Source organism: Podarcis pityusensis (genome assembly GCF_964106645.2).
Source record: "Podarcis pityusensis genome assembly, chromosome: 16".
Classification (NCBI taxonomy): domain Eukaryota; kingdom Metazoa; phylum Chordata; class Lepidosauria; order Squamata; family Lacertidae; genus Podarcis; species Podarcis pityusensis.
Window position 1 is genome coordinate 38280606 of NC_138041.1, and position 19779 is coordinate 38300384.

The 19779-nt window shown below is 44.6% G+C and overlaps 1 protein-coding gene across 2 annotated transcripts; it reads right to left on the reverse strand.

Annotated features, from left to right (window-relative positions):
* Window positions 1–1983: 1983 nt before the first annotated feature.
* TMED2 (transmembrane p24 trafficking protein 2) lies at window positions 1984–12343 on the reverse strand. 2 transcript variants are annotated; one of them, XM_080985524.1, is made up of 5 exons: window positions 12082–12343; window positions 9248–9440; window positions 8666–8686; window positions 5674–5781; window positions 1984–3842 (listed from the first exon to the last, which is right to left on the reverse strand). In XM_080985524.1, exons 1-5 carry the CDS (start codon window positions 12259–12261, stop codon window positions 3718–3720), a joined length of 627 nt encoding a protein of 208 aa, XP_080841650.1. In that variant the 5' UTR covers window positions 12262–12343; the 3' UTR covers window positions 1984–3717. The 2 variants fall into 2 exon arrangements, with proteins under 2 accessions (XP_080841650.1, XP_080841651.1); XM_080985525.1 differs by lacking the exon at window positions 8666–8686 and having other exon boundaries at window positions 12082–12311.
* Window positions 12344–19779: the final 7436 nt, after the last annotated feature.

A 19779-nucleotide genomic window follows, 5' to 3' on the forward strand; every position in this document is an offset into this window, starting at 1 on the left:
AGGCAGGTGAAGTCACTAACATCCATGAAAAAAAATACACCTAAGGCGAATTCTGGGACTCCAGAATCCACAGATACCTGCAGAGTCTCTAGCTCAGGTGTGGGGAACCTCTGGCCCTCCAGATGTTGCTGCACTCCTGCTTGCTGGAGTTGCAGGAGTTGCAGTATAGCAAGAGCTGGGGTGGCCAAAGATTCCCCACATCTCACCAGAGGAAAAGGATTCTGCATATGCTCAGGAGCACATTTGCCCTGCGGTCTTTGAAATGCTACATCCCCCTTGGAGGTCAAGCATGTCTGTGCATGCTCCAGGACACTCAGCCAAGGTGCCAGAATTTTGGTCAGCCCAAAGGTAGCTGCTGCACTCTTTAGACACGTCTGCTGAAATTGCTGATAAATTTGCGCTGGCTTCCTTGCCCTTTGAGACTATCTGAGGTGGGGACTGGAACAGGCCTGCCTTTGAGGACTTGTTAATTTATTTTAGCACTCCTTTGGAAACAAGAAGGTTTGTGCTTTTTGCAGTCGACTGGGCATATTTCCAAATGTGCATTCCGCAGAAAAACAACAAACTGTGAAGCATTCATGTGCTCCATGTGCCCATGGCTCTGGAATTCATGTGCTCCCATGCCAGAGAGGTTTTATAAGCGAATTTGATGGTTCCTTTTCCCACTTAGGCCAGACAGGTCCCCCACGCGCCCGCCTTTAATGTTATGGCCCACCATTAAACTTGCATGCACCACGAAATGTGCCACCCACATGGAAAGAGCAGGCTGCATTTACCCGATTTGAGTTCCACCTGAAAATTATGTGGCAGAAGTTACAAATGCTTGCAAATCCATGCCCCTGCTTAATTCACAGAATGCAGAAGGAAGGGTAGTGATATCCTTAAGCCCCCCGCAGCAAACAGAAAAAGAGAGCCACCAAGCACCTTAGAAACAAATGGATTGATCGTAGCAGATAGGAGGGGGGGATCTTTCTGTGGACGACATGAGGAGGCTGTAAGTAGCATCCCTTTCTCTTCTTCTCATTTGTGTCACAAACTGGGAGGTTTTTCTGGTGGAAACCTGAGTATCAGGTTTGTCCCTGTCCCTCTCTTGACCTCCACCTTACACCTTACATTAAGTAAAACAAAGGGAAATATATACAAGTTCCTGTTTCCCAGCCAAGTTGAGTACCCCCTATTGTCCTGGCCAAGTGTAAAATAAAGGGTGTAGGAAATGAAATGAGTGTTGCCTTTTCATTGTTTAAGGATGTTTTGTTAAGACGTTTGATTCAACACACTTATTTCAATATACAGTTGTACCTTGGTTTTCGAACTTAATCCGTTCCGGAAGTCCGTTCTTAAACCAAAGCGTTCTTAAACCAAGAAGTGCTTTCCCATAGCAGCAGGGGACTCAATTTACAAATGGAACACACAACAGGAAGCGAAACATGTTCTGCATGCAAGGCAAAGTTCACAAACCAAAACACCTACTTCCGGGTTTGCAGCGTTCTTAGTCCAAGTTGTTCATAAACAAAGCTGTTCTTAAACCAAGGTCCCACTATATAAGCGTCAATAGACTGACCTTTTAAATAGGAAGCTACTCTTTAGGTTTCTAAGCAATTTTTTACCTTTCAATTAATTCACCAATTTTATAATGGCTCTTAGTACCATTAAATAATGCCTTACTGTGGTACCTTGGTTAATCCGTTCTGGAGTCCAGTCTTAAACCAAAGTGGTCTTAAACCAAGGCATGCTTTCCCATAGAAAGTAATGGAAAACGGATTAAATTCTCTCATAAATAAAAATTGCAGCGGGAGACTTAAAAAGCATCAGATTAGGTTAAATTCTCTGGGAATGGAAATACTTTAAAGGAGAAGTTATTGGGTAAGCTTTTTATCATAATCCCACAAAGCTCTTAACATGCAGCTGCTAACAAACAGTAAAACAAAGAAATAAAGAGTAGAATTGCTCCTTAAAGACGCAAAGCAAGCATCAGGCTGTAGGTTTGTTTTTTTAAAGAAGGTGTTTTATTTATCGAATCTGGCCATATATCAAGAACTTTTAAATGTACATCTTCTCATTAGAATGCAACTTGTCTCACACAAGGGTTGGCATACAACAGCTGCACTGGGGGGGGGGGAGCCACCCCTTTGAAGGACAGCTGCTAAGTGTCTAGCTGAGGCTGAAAAGATTTACTTGAACCATGAAAACTTGTAACAAATTTTAATTAAATTAAATTTGGTACAAAACTCTTATGCATTACCGATAGAATGCTTCCCCCACTCTTGAAAAGAACCCAACCCCACCCACCCCCAAAATTACAACCAATATACATCAGTTCAATATACATCAGCCACAACATAATCTTGGATCAGCACCCCGCTCCCAGAGACAGACGTGGTGATTTTTAAACCCATCATCCAGACAGCAAGAAGAAAAATAGCTGGTACAAAAACTGAAGTTGATGTGTGTTAAAAGAGAGGAAAATGAACACAATTATTTCAATACAGCCTAACTGGGAGTGCCAACTCCTTTCCTGAGTGAGGCTCCTGTTCCTTTAACAGCAGTGCAAAAAAGGAAAACCTCAACAGGTACACTTTATCATGGAGCTGCAGTAACAGGAGCTGCATCTGCTAAATTTCTATGTGCTGCTATTAAATGCGCAAAAATCCTCTTGGGAAGATGCACTTGCAGCAGGGAAACAGCACCCGTTTCATTTCTCCCCGCTACATAAAAGGCACAGGAGTCTTCATTATAGGAAAGGTGGTTGCAATCCTAGTGGTGGTGTGACCACACAGCAGCATAGCTGCTTCTTCTTTCATGTATCGGATGTGTAGCACGGTAATAACCTCCCTTCCACCGCCTCCCAGCCCGCCCATCACCACTGTTAAAACCCTTTGGCATCAGGAACCAACATCCTGAATACTAGTTCTACAAGAGTGCCAAACACAGGAGCAGCTTTGGATTGTAAGCAAAAAAGGAAAAGATGTAGCTAAGTCCCCCCCTAAATGGCTGCCTGTTCATAAATTTGCACACAAGAACACATGGTTAACTGGCAAGAACTGTGTTGTATTTTCATATCTTTAATTAAGAACCTCAGGACCAAACCAGTGTGATTACAGAAGGAGTACAGGAGACTTACAAAAGCCACCTAAGGACCCCCTAGTAGAGCAATCCGCTGGTTTCAGTATGTTTGAACACCAACATGCCCATTTCTTTCTTGGCATGCTTTCTTGACAGTACTGCCAGGCTTGTCCGCATGCCACAATTCCACTCCTGGGTAAAGCGGAGAGGAAATCCTCTGATCAAATTAAAAAGTGTCTCCCCCAAAGGCATTTAAAAGGTGTTTTAGGACCTTGTGCCATTTCCCTTACACAAAAACTGTATTCTATTACCAAAAAAAAGGGAGACAGAAAACAATCAAGGAAAATTTTCACTTGATCAATAGCGCTGGTTTAAAAACAAACTTTTGCAATTTCGTTGAACTCACTTTGGCTTGTGAGAAACAAAGTTTACCAATTTCAATGTACAACTCTCAGCTCATGTTTCCCTAGAGAGGGTATCTATAGATACATAGATATATAAAATTAAGCTAAGAAGAAAACTGAAAACACAAGTTTTATAGTTCAGAACATAGGGATAAAGAAAACTCAGTGAATTTTGTGACCAAGTTGTTTTGTAGAAGTGAATGGAGAATCTGGGATCATTGGAGAGAGAGGCCAAGGGGGGAAAGTTTGATTAAACAACTCTCCGGACTTCAAAAAACCTCTTCAGATAGTAGATTTGTCCCAGTGTCATGGCAACTAGTACAAGAGCTTCAAAGAATGACCAGAGGACCACTCTGCTATTTGTGTTGTCGTTAACTAGTGAAAAAAAGGAGGAGAAAACACACTTGATTAATATACAGGAATGAAAAGAAGGTAAACACACTGGAAGCCTAGGGAAACAAAGCATCACCTCCTCCCATACAAACCCACCCTGCATGAGCGGATCATCAGCTGAAACCTTGTTCTGTGTTTCCAACCTGCCAGCTGAGGTACAGCGGGCAGGTACAGAAGGTTAGGCCTTCTGGGCACCCAGGCCATGGAACATTCCAAGAGATAGGAGTGGCCCAAACTTCCTTGCCTTTCTACAAGATGCTAATAAACACATATTAAATCATGAAAATTATGGGTCTTTGCTTCTATTGATTAGTGTTGCAACATCAGGTGCCAGCTCCTTCTCCAATATGGCTGGCTACTTTATTTTGAGTGCAGAGTTCTTGGTAAATACGTTGTCATTTTCTACAGTGCTGCTTTGAGAATGATACTCGCCCTTACACTGGAAAAACAGTGTTAAGTGATGCAAAACAGGGGGAAATAATGCAAAGGAAGTAATAACACCCAAATGTGCCCTGGGAGTACAACCATGTTTTATGCAATTTGTTTTACAGGATTCTCAAAAAAGGTTTCAAGTTTTCTCTTTTCTAAAAACATGCCAGCATTTAAGAAGCAGAATGAAGAAAGTTAGTGGCAAGAGGTCTAAGAGACTACTAAGGTACAATTAATAAATTTAATTGATTTAAATGTCTCTCTGCCATGAACTTTTAAAAATGATTTTTATTAGTTTTACAAAATAAATCTCAAACTTAACACATTAATATTAATAAATTAAACAAGATTCTTCTGAATTTTAGGACTTCCCTCCTCCTCTCTGTGGGTCCTTAGTATATCTAAGTCCAACTGCGTATGATAATTTCTCCACATTAAAATCCTCCAAAGTATCCAAAGTCTCTGCCACATTGCAGGAGTTGTTAAAAGTCTGCCAAAGAACTCAAGTCTTTAGTGTTCCTTTAAATACAGTTTTGATTCTCCCGATTTCTGATTTTTGTGGTGGGGAGCGGGGAGCAGGGAGACAAGTCACTTTCTTGGCCTTCCCAAATGTATTCAAGTTGGGGCTTATTAAGTGATAATGAGCATGAAGCAGTTTGATGCACCATATAAATCAGCTGTGTAGATAGGAAGCTAGTAGCTCTTATTTGGGGAAGATTCTCAGGCAGGGTGGAAGGAGAAAGAACTTGCCCATGTGAAGACCACCTGGTGGAAACCCTTACATATATGGTTCTTAATTGTAAACTATATGCTGATCTCCATCAGCAATTTCTAGATCAACTCTGCATCCCCAAATGGAAACCAGAGTTGGAGGTCATACATTTTCTATTACTGGGGAATGATCAGGAGCTCACCAAGTTAGTGGCTAAATATCTATTTGGTTTTTTGTCGTCGAAATACACTGCAGACACCTGATCTCCCTGGAGACCTAGAGATGTGACGATAGACTGCTCTGCCTCCTTTCTTTTAGCAAATGTTTTGTGCCACTGGGGAAGTGGTAATTCTGTATTGATTTGCTTTGGATGTTTGGATGTGATGCCAATAAAAGGTTTGATGATGATGATAGTAACTCTTATAGCCTGCAGTTCTATTGTGGATGTGGAGGGGAAGCCGCCTCCTTCAGGTCATGCATAGAAGCACAGGCTGCTAAAGCCCCTTGGATAATTTTCTAGAAAGCAGCTTTCTACCAAGTGCAGACTGACAAAGGAGAGGCAGCAATCTGCTACCCTTCCACTAGCCCACTAAATTCCCATGCCACAAGGAATGGAAGGCTTTGCTGGATGGCAATGCAGGAAACCTGCACATGCCAACCAAAACCACTTACTTGCTCGGTGTATCCTTTCACGGACTTCCATGTATTCCTGTTCATGCTTGACAGCGGTCATGGCCACCGCTAATTCATTAATCATCTCTTCTAGCTTGTTCTGATGAGCTGCAGATGGATCACAAGACATCAGATTTGTGATGTAAGCAGCAAAACCCAGCAACAGTGGCATATAAGGCTGAAGTCTTCACAGCCAACAACTGCACATCTTGGGGAAGGGTTGATGTTTTTTAACCAGGCACAAAAATTCCCTTTACCTGGGTATTCATTCCAACATCCAGTTATCTCGGGCAAGTTAGATGAACAAGTACTGCTTTCATAGCATTACAATTAAGATGCTTTAAATAACCAAGGTAAATAACTTTGTTATACATACAGAGTTCTGTTCCATAAGTCACATATGACTGCACTAACATATTCTGTGGTTGGCATCTGTCTCTCTCTCTCTCTCAAGAGACAATGGAGTGCACCTTCGGGGGTGAAGGCAAACTGCTGCGTTAGCAGCACTGAAGTGACTTCTCCAGGGCAGAAGCCAGCGTGGTATACATGGAGGACCTGGGCTGCCCAGATTACAAGACCCTTTCTCGGCCTTGCTGATGTGGTCCAAAGGAAAGCAGAACAAGATGTTTGGCGCCAGCTTGGCTGCAGGAGCTGCCATAAAGAGGCGTACAAGGTGCCATCCAACCATCTTAGGGACTCCACTCCAGATTTCTGTGGGATTTACTGCTTAGTCTTTTCTTCCTAATCTCTTATTCTCTGGGGCTTGGAGGGGGTAAAAGTCCCCTTCCACTATTCTACTGAACTGGCTGTCAGGCTGCAATCCTAGGTATAAGAAGACCCATTAAATTCAATAGGACTTACTTCTGAATAGACATGGTTAGGATTGCCCTTTTAATTGCTGTGTTTTTAGGGTCATGATTTTTGTTTTACTAACGGGTTTTATTTAAGTCATGTGTTTTTCATTTGATGCAATGCTCTTAGCAGCATATAAATTCAAAACATATTTGTAGTCTACTCTCTTCTACTCCAGAGAACTTATCAGAAAGCTGGTCTTCTATATTTCTGTGTGCTGATTCAAAACCTGGGGGGGGGGGGGGTGCGCGCGCGAGCATAGGGAGTCTATTCCCAGTAACCCCCTGTACCCCCCAAAAAAATATGCAGAAAGGGTTCTTGCTCAGCAGCACGTCCCTTTGAAGAGCGGCTCTGCTGTATCACCACTGCTCCAGCGGCACCTGTTATCTCTGATCCCTGACAGCTGCTTGGGACCCGTTGTGGCCTCCTCTCACCTAATCTCAGCCTTAAAGCAATTCCCTTCATCTACGGCTGGGTCCCTTTATGGCCAGGGAGTTGAGGCAACGTTATGTGACCACCACCCCTCCTGGCAAACTGGAGAAGAGGCATCTCGATTCAAGGACCTAAGCATTTATTTGATCACTGAAAGAACCATTTGCCAAGCAGACATTGCCTGATAAAGTATGACAAGGGAATGAAAAGCAGTTCTACTTGAAACCTACTACATTTATATCCTGCTCTTTTTCCAACAAGAGAAGTCAAGGCAACTCACATATGGGGTTCCCAAGCAACCTCCCATCCTGCCACTGACCAGACCCAGATCTCCTTAGCTTCAGCAAGGTGGGGGTCTCATGCAAACTATGCCTGGAAAGCAAACTTACAAAACTACGGTATTTCACAGAAGCTTAATGCTGGGATTGAGAATAGGACAGGTGCAGAGATTTCAATGAGCAAGCCAACAACCCTGAACAGAAATACAGTACCTGGTGACTTTGTAGTTTTGTAGAATCCCATTCAAACAGAATCTCTGTTAGGGAGTGAAAAACTTTTACAGAGAGACCTTCCCTCCCTCTCACTCACACAGAAACACACTCTTCTCACACCCAGCAGCTTAGTTGACCCACTTTGAGAAATACTGGCATGAATTACTTTGCCTTCATGGTGTTTAGTTAGCACAAAAAGGCAGAATTCTTTCTAGAGAGATAAACTGGTATAAAGTGAGAGAAGAACAATGGGAAATACAAAGGAAATCCTCAAACTTTACATCAAGACCTTCAGGTCCAAGGCAAATCACACAAGTAATGCAATATGGGTGCCCTATTAGTAAGACCACTCTTATGCACACTTTTAAACATGCCAACACCCACACATGCGTGTTAAGTGGTGGTCTTCAGACAACGATCTCCCTCTCAAAATGATTTCAATCTGTCAAGAGTTTTGTGTGTGGATACTCAGGATACTGGTAGTAATAGCTGGGACAGAACAAAAGGACCCGAAAACTGGAAGGGGTCTTTAGGTCATTTAGTCCAACATCCGGCTTGATCTGGGTGATGGATACTTACGACGATGAGAGGCCCAGCCAATATCCATCCTTGCAGTTTTTGTCCTCAACACTGACAGCAGAAGGCCAGTAATGGCATGAAGGACAAGGAGGAAACCATTAATTTTTAAAGCTGGGGTGAAGGGTCAATGGCCTCCTCAAGAGACATACAAAATAACAGGATGTGAGGGCAGAAGAGAGAAAAAGTATAGGAGTGTGCACCTTTCCTGACAATTAGCCACACCTCCTTAGGCCAGCCTACCTCACAGCTGAGAACCACGGTCATGATCCAAACCATGCAACTTGGTCTGAGTGTTTATACTTGCATTTCTCAAACAGAATCCTCCACAACTGAATGAGAAACCAGTTTTAAAAGCAGTTCCAGATTTGGTATTAGAGAAGACTGCTGTTCAGATAGGGAATGGGGATAGGAAGGAGAATAAAGCCTACAGTAGCAAATTGGATCTTAATGGTTGAAGAACTTCAAAGTGGCAGGAACTGTTCACACTCAGACCTGAGTGCAATACCGTTGTGGTAATCATTGCATATTAGCAGGAAGTCACACAAAGAGTAGCCCCAAAAGGCATTAGCAGATTATGTAGCAAATTATGAGAAGCGAGGCAGGAGAACTGGCAAGCTTCTTAAAAGCATTGCACATACCATCCCAGTTATCTCCACCACCTAAAAAAAAGCATGAGAAATGAACAAATATACAGGAAGATGCTGAGCAAGTCTAGTAAGCAAAGGTAAATACATCAAAACACATGATGGGCGAAATGAGGGATGAGGGTAAGGCTGCAAATGTCACAGGGACAGAGGTATAAAAAAACCACAGTGAGAGGTGGGAGAAAAACTACTAGCTACCTGACTCAAATGTTCTGGCACCAACCAGTCTTTAGAGCGCTGCTCTGCAGAAAGCTGAAAAATTATGTACAATTCTAAGACATCCCCTTTTAGGGACTTCAAGCCACAAGATTACCCGTATTTCTTTTTCAAATTGATGGGGCAGAAAGAGATCATTTAATTAAATATCCCTTATATTTCCTTGATCCATGTCCATCACATAGCAAAAAGAGCTAATAAGTTATTTTATGAAGCATTTAAATCCAGGAGAGAATGTGTTTGGAATTCTGAAGCCCATAGAACAATATCTGGAAAACAGAGACACAGGGGAAGGACAATAACATATAGGAGAAGAACATGGGTGAAAGGTGCCATTTTGTTTCCGGGATTCGCCCTCACCTTCTGTCTCCATATCTTGCCCCTTTGGAGCTTCACCAATGTCAATAGTGAACATCACTATCTTTGGAGTCATGGTGGACATTTTGTTGCTGAAGCAAAACTTGTATGTTCCATCCATGTGAGCAGCAAAGGTGTATTTCCCATTGGACTCTCTGTCTCCTTTGTAGATGACTTTGTTATCAGGCCCCATTATCTGGAAACAAGAAGGAAAATCTTTACTTTTTACCACCTTATGCATCATTCCCATCAATAAATTACATAAGCCTTGGGGAGTAATTGGCTGACATATCGTACAAATGAAGTGACAAACCACAAGGGGAAATCGAGCATTTGTTGCTGCCTCAGCTGACATCAATTTTAACTTCCAACCAATGTTTAATTTTTATTTATTTGCTCTACATCTCATGTGCAGTTGTTGTGCAACCTGTAGCACTGAACACAAGGATCTTACCTGTGCTTGATGAAGCACCCTGCAGTAGGCACCAGAGAAGCATTTCTCTCCAGGCCTTTCTTACCCAAGGCATTGCATCATGTTCCCTCTATCCTCCGACTCTGAGCTTGCTTCACCACATGAGCAACAGATCTTATCTACTCATGTAGCAGAAGAAAAAGGAGGGAGAACAAACTATGCCACTTCTGGCTGTGGGTGAGTGATGCCATTTTAAAATGTTCCTCCACATTAAAATACGCACACTCCCTCCTCTATTGTTTTGCTTATCATAAACTGTACTCGGGGCAGCAGGGGGGTGAGGGTTCATTTTTGTTTTATAAATGAAAACAATAAATCTTTTTATTAAAAAAACACCTCCCAGCAAACACAACAGGAATTAAACCTTTAGCCCAACCTACTCACTACTGTGCTAATTTCCTTTAAACTAAACTAAACTAAAAGATAGGGAAGCTTGCAAACATGAAAACCCCAACTGCAGCAACCTTGTCCATTCTACTGATTCACACAGCTACACGAGTTTATCAGTGCACATATTTCTCCACCAATGTGGAATTTTTTTAAGAATGCAAGGGGGGGGAGCAAACTGTGTTTAGAATGATGGGGAGGGTTTCAAAAACAAGGCATCTGAGGGCCAGTGTGCCTGTCTGAGCTGCTTTCTGCAACTACACCAGCACGAACAAAAGTCGGGGGGCATTGTGTAATTTAACCTGATGGAATACAGTGGTACCTTGGGTTACATACGCTTCAGGTTACAGACTCCACTAACCCAGAAATAGTACCTCGGGTTAAGAACTTTGCTTCAGGATGAAAAGGAGAAATCATGCTTCAGGTTAAGAACAGTTTCAGGTTAAGAACAGACCTCCGGAACGAATTAAGTACTTAATCCAGGTACCACTGTATAGTACAGTGGTACCTTGGGTTAAGAACTTAATTCGTTCCGGAGGTCCGTTCTTAACTTCATTCACACAGTACTCTAAAATCCTCCATTGTTCTTCCTCAGTCTCTCCCTCTAGCTGAAAACCCCTCCCATTCCAAATACAGCAAGGCATTTTGCTGATTTCCATCAAGCCTCTATGACTACAGGGATTCAACTCTGGATTTTCAGCCTTTTACATTTTCTGTGTCCAATTCTAAGTTGGAAAAGCACTTCAAGAGTATAATAAACAAAACAATAACATTAAGAGAAAGACACCCAGGCCCTCCCTTTCCAAGCTGTCCACTACCCCCTCCCACCATTCAACAGAGCCAACCTCCACATTTGATGTTTTAACCCTGGAGTGTGAGAGAGAAAAGATACACAGAAACAGGCACACTTAAGGCTCAAGGCTATCTCAGGCTTATACCCTCTGATCTAAAACAGTCCTTTCCTAGCTGTGCACACCCCTTGGGGGTTGAACTAGATGACCCTAAGGGTCTCTTCCAACTCTACAATTCTGATTCTCTCTCTCTCTCTGGGTGCTCTTTCTGCTGGGCTTTCCAAAAATACCCTGTTGATTGGGGGGGGGGGTTTGAGATGAGGCGGTGGTGGTGGGTTGGTGCCCCCTTTGGCCTGAACCTGCAGGCCTTCTCTTTTAGCATATGCTGCACTTTACATATTCACTTTACATATTCAAGGACTGACAATCCTCTGCTCCAAAGCCATCAACACTCTTCTGGTGAGAGGAATTCACTGTGCAGTCTGCACGTGATTAAAGGACACATAAATATACTCTCTATCAACTTTCCCCAACCTGTTGACCTCTAGACGTTTCGAACTAAAACTCCTGTCAGCCTCAGCCAGCACAGCCAATGTTTGGGAAGACAGGGAGCTATAGTACAGATCATGTGGAGAGCATCATTTAGGGGCAGCTGCTCCCTATGTACGCCAGCAAGAGTAAACCCTGACACAAGCCAAGGCCAGGGCCTTCCAACCCCCACGAAGGGGGCTTTCACAAGCCCTCTTCTTCACCTTCTCATGGCTCACACCGCCCAGGGCAGCCGACTGCAACTTACCTCCCTGTACAGGTCCTCTTCTGACAGCAGGCAAGAGGAACCTGTACCCCACTGCAATCCCTTCACACTACCATTTTCATAATCCCTAAATGTTGCCTAAACAGAAATGATCTTAGCAGGCGCCCAAAAGAGTACAGTGAGGTTGCCTGCTTGATCTCGATAGGCAGGGAGTTCCCAAGTGCTGGTGCTGCCGGGTAATTACGAATGCGGAACGAGTATTATGTGGCGCTTGCGCCTCCTCTAGCGTAACCCCCTCGTGCTAATGCGTGCGGGGCGGGAGAGAATGCCAGCGAGGCTAAGCCCCGGCACAAACCGAGCCCAGCCCCCCCCGGGGGGGGCGCCACAGGCTCCTCTTCGGCGCGCCCTGCACGACCCCCCCCCCCAAACTCGCCTCCACGTCGATGTCGAGGAAGCCTCCCTCGGCCACTTCGAAGATGAGGCCCATCTTGGTGCCGGACGGGACCCGCTCCAGGAAACACTCCTCGGCGTGCGCGTCGATGCTGACGAAGTAGCCGGCCGCCGGGGCCGAGAGCGCGGCCAGCAGCGCCAGCACCGCCCGCACCGGCGACATGGCGGCGGCGGCGGCGTCGAGGGGAGGCTGGAAGCGAGCGAGGCCAGGCGCGGGGAGGGGGAAGAGGGCCAAGGGGCTCGCGCGCTGCGCTCCGGCGCCTGCCAAGCCCGCAGAGCAAATGGGCTTCGGCGGAGGGGCAGCTTCCGGCCCACGCCCCGCCCCTTCCGGCGCACGGGGCTCTCGCTCATAGGTCGGAGACGCGGCCCGATGCCACGTACGGCCTGCGGGGGGCGGGGGGGGGATGGCGGCCCTCGAGGGAGCGACGGGGCGGCGCCTGGCTGCGAGGCGCGCCTTGATTGGGCGGGGAGGAGGGGAAAGGAAAGCGGACGGCGGCCCCGCGAGGCCAATCCGCGTGCTCGGCGCGGCTTATGGGCGAAGCGACGGGGGCCGAGGGAGGACATTCCTCGCGGCTTGCTAGATTGTCCGGCCAAGGGAGGGCGCCAGCGAGGGCCTTCCAGCCTCTTGTTTATATTACAGAATCGCAGACTTGGAAGGGACCACGAGGGTCATCTAGCCCAACCCCCTGCAATGCAATATATTATATATTCATTTATTATTCAGATTACACTAACAACACTGAAATAGTAAATTATCCAACAGCAAACAGCCTGTCCTGGTATATGTACAGACTTGCAATTGCACATTATGATAGTTACATTCACCCTCCAATTGCTGCTTTAATCTAAATTAGAAATTGCACTAACGGGAAGACGTAACACCCTGCAAGAAAATTAGAGTTGTAGGATTAATGTTCATATCCTCTTCACAGACAAATCAGAATTCATGCGGAATAAAGACCTGATCTAATCTAACCTCTGCATAAGCTTTGTGCAAGCAAATCATGATGGACACTCAATGAATAGGTTGCCTGGAGAAGCCTGAAGGCTTCTTCCACCATGGGCTGTTAACTGGGGTTGGTGAGAGCTGTTGAAAATGCTGCCTGAATAATATTGGATCCATTTCGACAGTGTAATTTCTGTTAGTGTACTATAGTTGAGGGCAATTTTATTTTGAGAATCTCTTAGAAACCACTCTTGAGAGCCTCTCAGGGCTATAAATGTGAAATAATCTTTCATGGATTGGATTCCACTTAACCTGCACCCTTTAATGTTAAAAGATTACTAACAGTTTGATCCTATACATGTTTATTCTGAAGCAAGTCCCACTTTTAGCAAATGGTGCATAAAACCTTAGTGATACTGTTACTTGCAGCAGCTGGAGCAGACGTGCCCCAGTAACAGTGTATTAAGTCCCATCCTTGGGCAGATAAATGAAGCACAGGGAAAAGGTATTAAACTTTTACTGTTCAGCTGTGTGAAGCAGATCACCACCCTCTACCCCCTTGAAGAGTGAAACAAACCATACATGGGTCTGTACAGGATTGAATATAATTAATATATCCTCTTACTAATTCCATCATAAGGTTATGGGCCCAGTTTAGGAATAATTTCCAGATATATTAAATAGTTTTTCAGCTTTTGAATGGATTTTGAGGCTTGAGTTTTAAACTGCAAAAGAGAGATTTTTTTCTTAGCCTCACAGCACCAGAGAAAAACCCTTCCTATGCAACCCAGCAAGTAGGGGAAAGGCTATTTATTTTATTTTGGGGTTTTGTGAAGGTTTCCCAATTTTTTCTAGTTTTCTTTTTGAAAAATATTTCTTTTTAGGACTTTTGGCATTTTTTATTTTAAGATGGATAGCAAGGATTCCATTGCAGAGGAAAGCCCCAATTTACCTAAGCTTACTGAAAACAATTTCAACCAATGGAAAAGGTGCTTAGAAGCCAGATTTTTAGTTAGGGGAATTATGGAATGTATCATCCAGTTTGTATTAAGTATGTTCTAGCTTTTCAATAATGGATAGGAAGTCTATCTCTTGACTGCTACAGTCCTTTTTGGATTCAAACTTTAATCTAAATAAATCTCTCACCCAGGCACAGTGACAGCACTTGCTTGTGAATCCAAATGCCTTTTGCAACTTTTCAAGCATTTGAGCAGCTGTTTCACCTCTCTTAGTGTGAACCATCTGAGTATCTAAATATTGTCCAGAATGATGGACACTGCTAGATTTTTCTGCTGCTGCCATTTCTTTATTCAGGTTTAGTTTTCACTGAGTGTCTCCTGTGGAACCGGTTCTGTATGTCTTACAGTTGAATTGCAACATGATTATTGTGTCCATTTTGGACAGAATAGCTTTCTCTGTACAGTTTGAAAATGTAAAATGCCAGGTGACCAGAGATGGTAAATTATATGCTGAAACATGTTTGATTGATGGTGTATATGAGACTAATCTTTCAGAACCCCAGACTGCAAATGGGGCACATTCATGCCAGAAGCATGAAGCAGATCCAGAACTTTGGCACAGAAGATCTGGCAACAGAGAGATCAAAGCCATTGTGGAATTGTAACACAAGGAGCTTGCAAGAGGGGTGAAGGTAGCCCAAAGTTCACCAGCCACAATAAAGTTTCTAAGCTGCATCACTGAAGAAAGTGTTAAGCATTCTTTTCCTCCATGTACAGAAAAGCACCAGAGTGCTTGATGTAGTCTACAGTGTTGTATGGGATCCAGGGAGTGCCCTCCAGCAGCATAATGTGGTTTGCTGGAGCCTGGGGTGCACACATGCTGGAGGTGCCTGCACCTGCTGGGCCAGCCTAGCCCTTGCCACAGTCACCACCGGAGCAACCCCCTGCCAAGCGGGGCCACACTGCACTGCCTGCCCACCTGCACAGGGGGGAGGCCGGTTGGTTGATGCGGCCCTTCATGGGCAAATCTCCCCCAACACCCAGGGAGAGAAGCGCCAGCCTACGCTGGGGTCACCCCTTGCCTGCCTCCCTCCATTCAGTGAGGGAGCCGGGGACATGGCAGCGAGGCCAGGCTGGGACTGGGGCCCGGGGGCCCCCGCAGCAGGAAGGGAAGGATAGGGAATTGGGGATGGGGCCCAGCAGGTCATTCCTGGGCAGGAGGGGTATCCACACAGAAGCCAGCGCCTGCGTGGGGGCACCTGGTTCGCCCCCCCCCCTCAAAATTGTGCACCCAGGGCCACAGCCCCGCTGCCCCCCAATGCTATGCCACTGGTTCCCTCCCTAAAGAAAAGAAATATATTCTAATCTTACTATTTGATTTCTCAAGATACTGTGCTGTGTATTTTCTTAATGAGAAAAGCGAAACAGTGGAGATGTTCAGAAAATACCTTGCCATGGAGAGCAACAGGTTTCAGAGGAAACCCACAACTTTCATCAGCGACCACAGGGATGAGTTTAATACATACCGCATTCAAACCCTCCTGGAAAAGGAAGGGATTACATGTGTAAAGAGTGTTAGTGACACTCTATAACAGAACTCAGCTGCTGAGAGAAAGTTCAGTTCTCATATGGAGATGACTAAGGTGCATGCTGAGAGATGCTGGCCTTCCCAAATACACTGCAGTGGCTACTGCATGTCCCCACATGCATTTGGGAGCAACACACACTATTACAAGGAAGTGGGTATTTGTTATGTACTGAGTTGAATAGGATCCAAACTGCAGCAGTCTGATTGGTCGTAGAACAATAGGATCCAAAATGCAGCAGTCTGATTGGTCCTAGAACAATGCAGCAGTATGATTGGTTGGCAGGAACCACCCAATCATGCTCCAGATAGAAGTGAATCCACAACCTGATTGGCTTACAGTAGAATTCCGGAATTAGCCAATCATGTGCAGCCCATTGTGTAAATAATGTATATAAAGCAGATACTTTGAGGGGACATCCATTCATTCCTCCTCACCACTATGAGCTGAATAAAGAGCATAAAATCACTTTGCAACTCTGAGTATATTTCAGTATTCAAGGTAAAGCAGGGGGGAGAAGGTGAAGTTGAGTGCTACAAAGGAAGACGTGGTGAAAGGTTACTCGCAATAGTACGGAGAGGACTATGATTAGATTTTTGCACCTGTCGTGAGACACACCCCCAGTAGTCTGATCGTTATAACATCCTTATTCCCCCAACAGAGCTACAGTTCCCAGAGTGGTTAACAATGAATCCTTCTTCCAAGGGAACTCTGGGAACTGCTGAGCTTAGGGTTCTCCTTACAGCTCTCAGCACCCTTAACAAACTATAGTTCCCAGGATTCTTTGGGGTGGGGAAGCCATGACAGTTTAAGTGGTAGAATAGTGCTTTAAATGTATGGTGTGGTTCCAGATTAATTTCTCCATCTGTAAAATGGGTGTAATAACATCTAGTCTCACCAAGTTATTGTATGGACATTTCATTGTCATCTTTGTAAGGGTCTGATATTTTAATAGACTGCCTGAGTTTTTGAAACAGGTTAGTCTGTCAAGATGTAGATTATCCTGTGTTGTGTGAAGGAAGTTGCCTGGGGAAAGCGAAATTACTAAAAGGCACAAAGGCTGGGTAATCTCTAGGATGTGAGATATATATATATATATATATATATGGAATCTAATGGAAACACACTGGCGTATTTTTGTTGCCTTCTCAGCCATGTAATTTGTTGATTTTAGAATAGCTCAGGGGAAGTTGGCTCATTTCACTTACCATGACTGACTAGGTTGTGATACACTGTGACTGTTTTCACAAGTGATGTTTGAGTCAATGACTGCATTTCCAACTTTCATAAATGGAATGAAAAGGCCTCCTTGACTAGAGGGTACAACTGATTTAGGAATAGCTCTCTTCCATCTTGTGCCTGATAATAATAACATTCAAGTGTTGCATTCCAGATGTGTATTCCCCATCCTAGCCATCTTGATAGAAGGCAACGGCAGAAGTTTATAAAATTACCGTATGCACATCATGGAGAAGGTGGATGATGTTTGTTTTATCATTATTATCACTGCTTCAACTATTGCTGGATGTCCTAACTCCTTACCTGGGAATAAACCCCACTGAACTGAATAGGACTTGTTTTTGATTAAACATTAATTAATAATGTTGCTGAACCCTGGAGGAACACAGCTGAAGCTACTATTTCATACTGGTACTACAAAGTATGATATATCACATTTATGGAGAAACCCCCAAAATGATAGTTTTATGTGGCACTTCAAAGACAGACACATTTACTTGGTGCTCTTTTATTAGTTATATTAATAAGGAAGATAATTCACAGCATCCTCTCTCATACTATGTAAGAATTTGGAATGCTTAACATCTGTATTTATGTTTTAGTACCACATTCTCATTATGTTCATTGTGCTTGCTTAATATGATCTTATCCTTTTATATTTTGTAATGTAAACAGTTTTCCTGGACTGAGTTTTGCTGAAGTGTTATTATATAGGAGCCACTGTGTATAGATTGCTAACAAAAAAAACCTTATTGTTTCTGTGGGGTTGTAATATGGGGAGAAATAGTTATTTGCTCAATTGTTACTTGAGGCATTGCAACCCTCCTCCTTTGCAATAACTGTTACTGACTAAAAACGACAAATATATGTACTGCTGAAGGCATTGCTATTATTCTGAACCTAGATATTATTCTTGAAGTACATAAAAGTAAAAAACAAAAAACACCCCCACATGATTAGTACTGCACTGGAATTGTTTTAATAGCTGCTTTGTATTTTGTGTGTGTGTGTGTAGCCTACTGCTTTTCATCATTTTGTCACTTGTGTTTTTTAAGCAGTTGTTAACTTACTGGTTACAGTTTCCAGAATGTTAGTGGGTTGTGTCAGTCCCACTGCAGCAAAATCAGCAGGGTCCTTGGGGTACCTTAACAAGTTTATGAGGGCCAAAGCTTTCCTGGATCAGAGTCCACTTCATCAGTGTGACCTTCAGCATCCTTCATGAATCTGTTGAAGTTGATTCCAGCTCATGAAAGCTTATTCCGCTATGAAAGGGCCTTTCTTGAAAGTTGATGCAAAAAAACCCCACCTTGCTAACAATCAAGTCCAATGAAGTCCAAGTCCAATGAAGTGGGCTTCACACCATAATAAATTTGTCAGACTTTAAGGTGCCCAAATGTTTAATGCCTGGTTTTGCTTCATTTTATAACTAAGTGTCTTGTGGTGGCACCTTAAAGACAAAGGTCACTCACACCATACATTGAAAGCACTCTTGTATGACTTTTAACAGGCATGGCTTCCCCCAAGAATCCTGGAAACTGTAGTTCCTTAAGGGCGTCCTAACAACTCCCAGCATCCTTAAGAAACTACAGTTCCCAGGATTGGTGGTGGTGGGGAGCCATGCTGTTAAAGCGGTGTCAGAGTGTTCGTGTGACAACAATCTGACACAACCAACACTTTATTGGATTGCCTTCTGCTTCATCAGAAGCATTACCTGTTGTTATTAGCTTCCTTGAGCTTTTTAAAGCAGGCTGCAGATGTTTCAAATCAAGGGCAGCCAACACAGTGTCCTCCAAATGTTGGAAGCCAGACTGCTGGTCCATCTAACTCAGCTCTGTCTACACCAGAGGAAGAAGGACCCTGTGTCCCTCCAGTTCATAGCTGTCAAAGTTTCCCTTTTTAAAAGGGAAATTCCCTTATTCCGAATAGGATTCCTCGCAAGAAAAGGGAAAAGTTGACAGCTATGCTCCAGATCAGCCTTCCCCAGCCTGCTGCCTTCCATATATTTTGGAAAACAACTCTCACCAGCAAGTATAGCCAGCAATCAGGAATAGGGATGGAGGCCATTTGGTTCTTCCAGCTTGACTCTATTTTCAGGCAGGATCCAGATCACAACCTGTCAAAATCAGGTGGGAAATTATAGTTGGAGGCTCTTGCCCAACAAACTCGCTTTTCCAAAACACCAGACTTTTTGCAGTAAAGAAAGTGAAGGGGAAATGTACTGGGAAGGGTGGGGTGATGCTTGCTTTGGCTCAACTGTTATCTAACTTCCCCACAAATGAATCAGAGCAGTCTGGGATTGTCTGACTTCCATGCAAACAAATCAAGATGAAACCGACCATCGTGAAGGGCGTGTAGTCCAAATTTTATTGAGGCTGCCAGGTCGGGGAAGCCCATTCCAGATGTTGTGGGGCCCCAGCTCTTTTCTTTCCCACCCAGCCAAGGACAATGGGAATCAAGAAGGCAACAGCTGGCTGGATCAGCATCCTTTTCTCCCAGCAGCCTGTGGGAAGCCGGGAAGAAGCTGGACCTGAGCGCAGCAGCCCTTTGCCTCCCTGGGATTCAGAGGCAAACTGTCTCCGACCTGCAGCCCCTGAGAGCCTTGTCCTCCGTGAATCCGTCCGCTCCTCTTGTAAAGCTGCCCAGGAAGGCGCCCGCCTCCGGCTCCTGGGTGAAGAGCCGCTTTCTGCCCGGGATCTTCCCACGTTCAGCTTCCTTGGAACATCCGGGAGGATTCCCCGGGCAACATCTGGCGGGCCGCCCCACGCCGCTGCTTCAGCCAAACCAAGGAGCCGGGGAAACCCATCCTGGGGAGCTGGGCTGGCGCATCCTTCGGCGCTGCAATTCCCGATCCCCTCGCAGAGCTGCTCCCGGATCCAGCCCAGCTGTTCTTCCCAGCCTGGATGGGGCGGGGGCGGGCCTGCGTCCTGGGCAGCCTCGTGCCCTCCTCCTCC

Coding starts and splice junctions, on each gene's coding strand:
- TMED2 (XM_080985524.1), bottom strand. CDS start 12,261: ATGTCGCCGGTGCGGGCGGTGCTGGCGCTGCTGGCCGCGCTCTCGGCC. Junction 9,441..12,081: donor TCCTCGACATCGACGTGGAG/GCGAGTTTGGGG, acceptor TCTTGTTTCCAG/ATAATGGGGCCTGATAACAA. Junction 8,687..9,247: donor GCAAGATATGGAGACAGAAG/GTGAGGGCGAAT, acceptor GCTTTTTTTTAG/GTGGTGGAGATAACTGGGAT.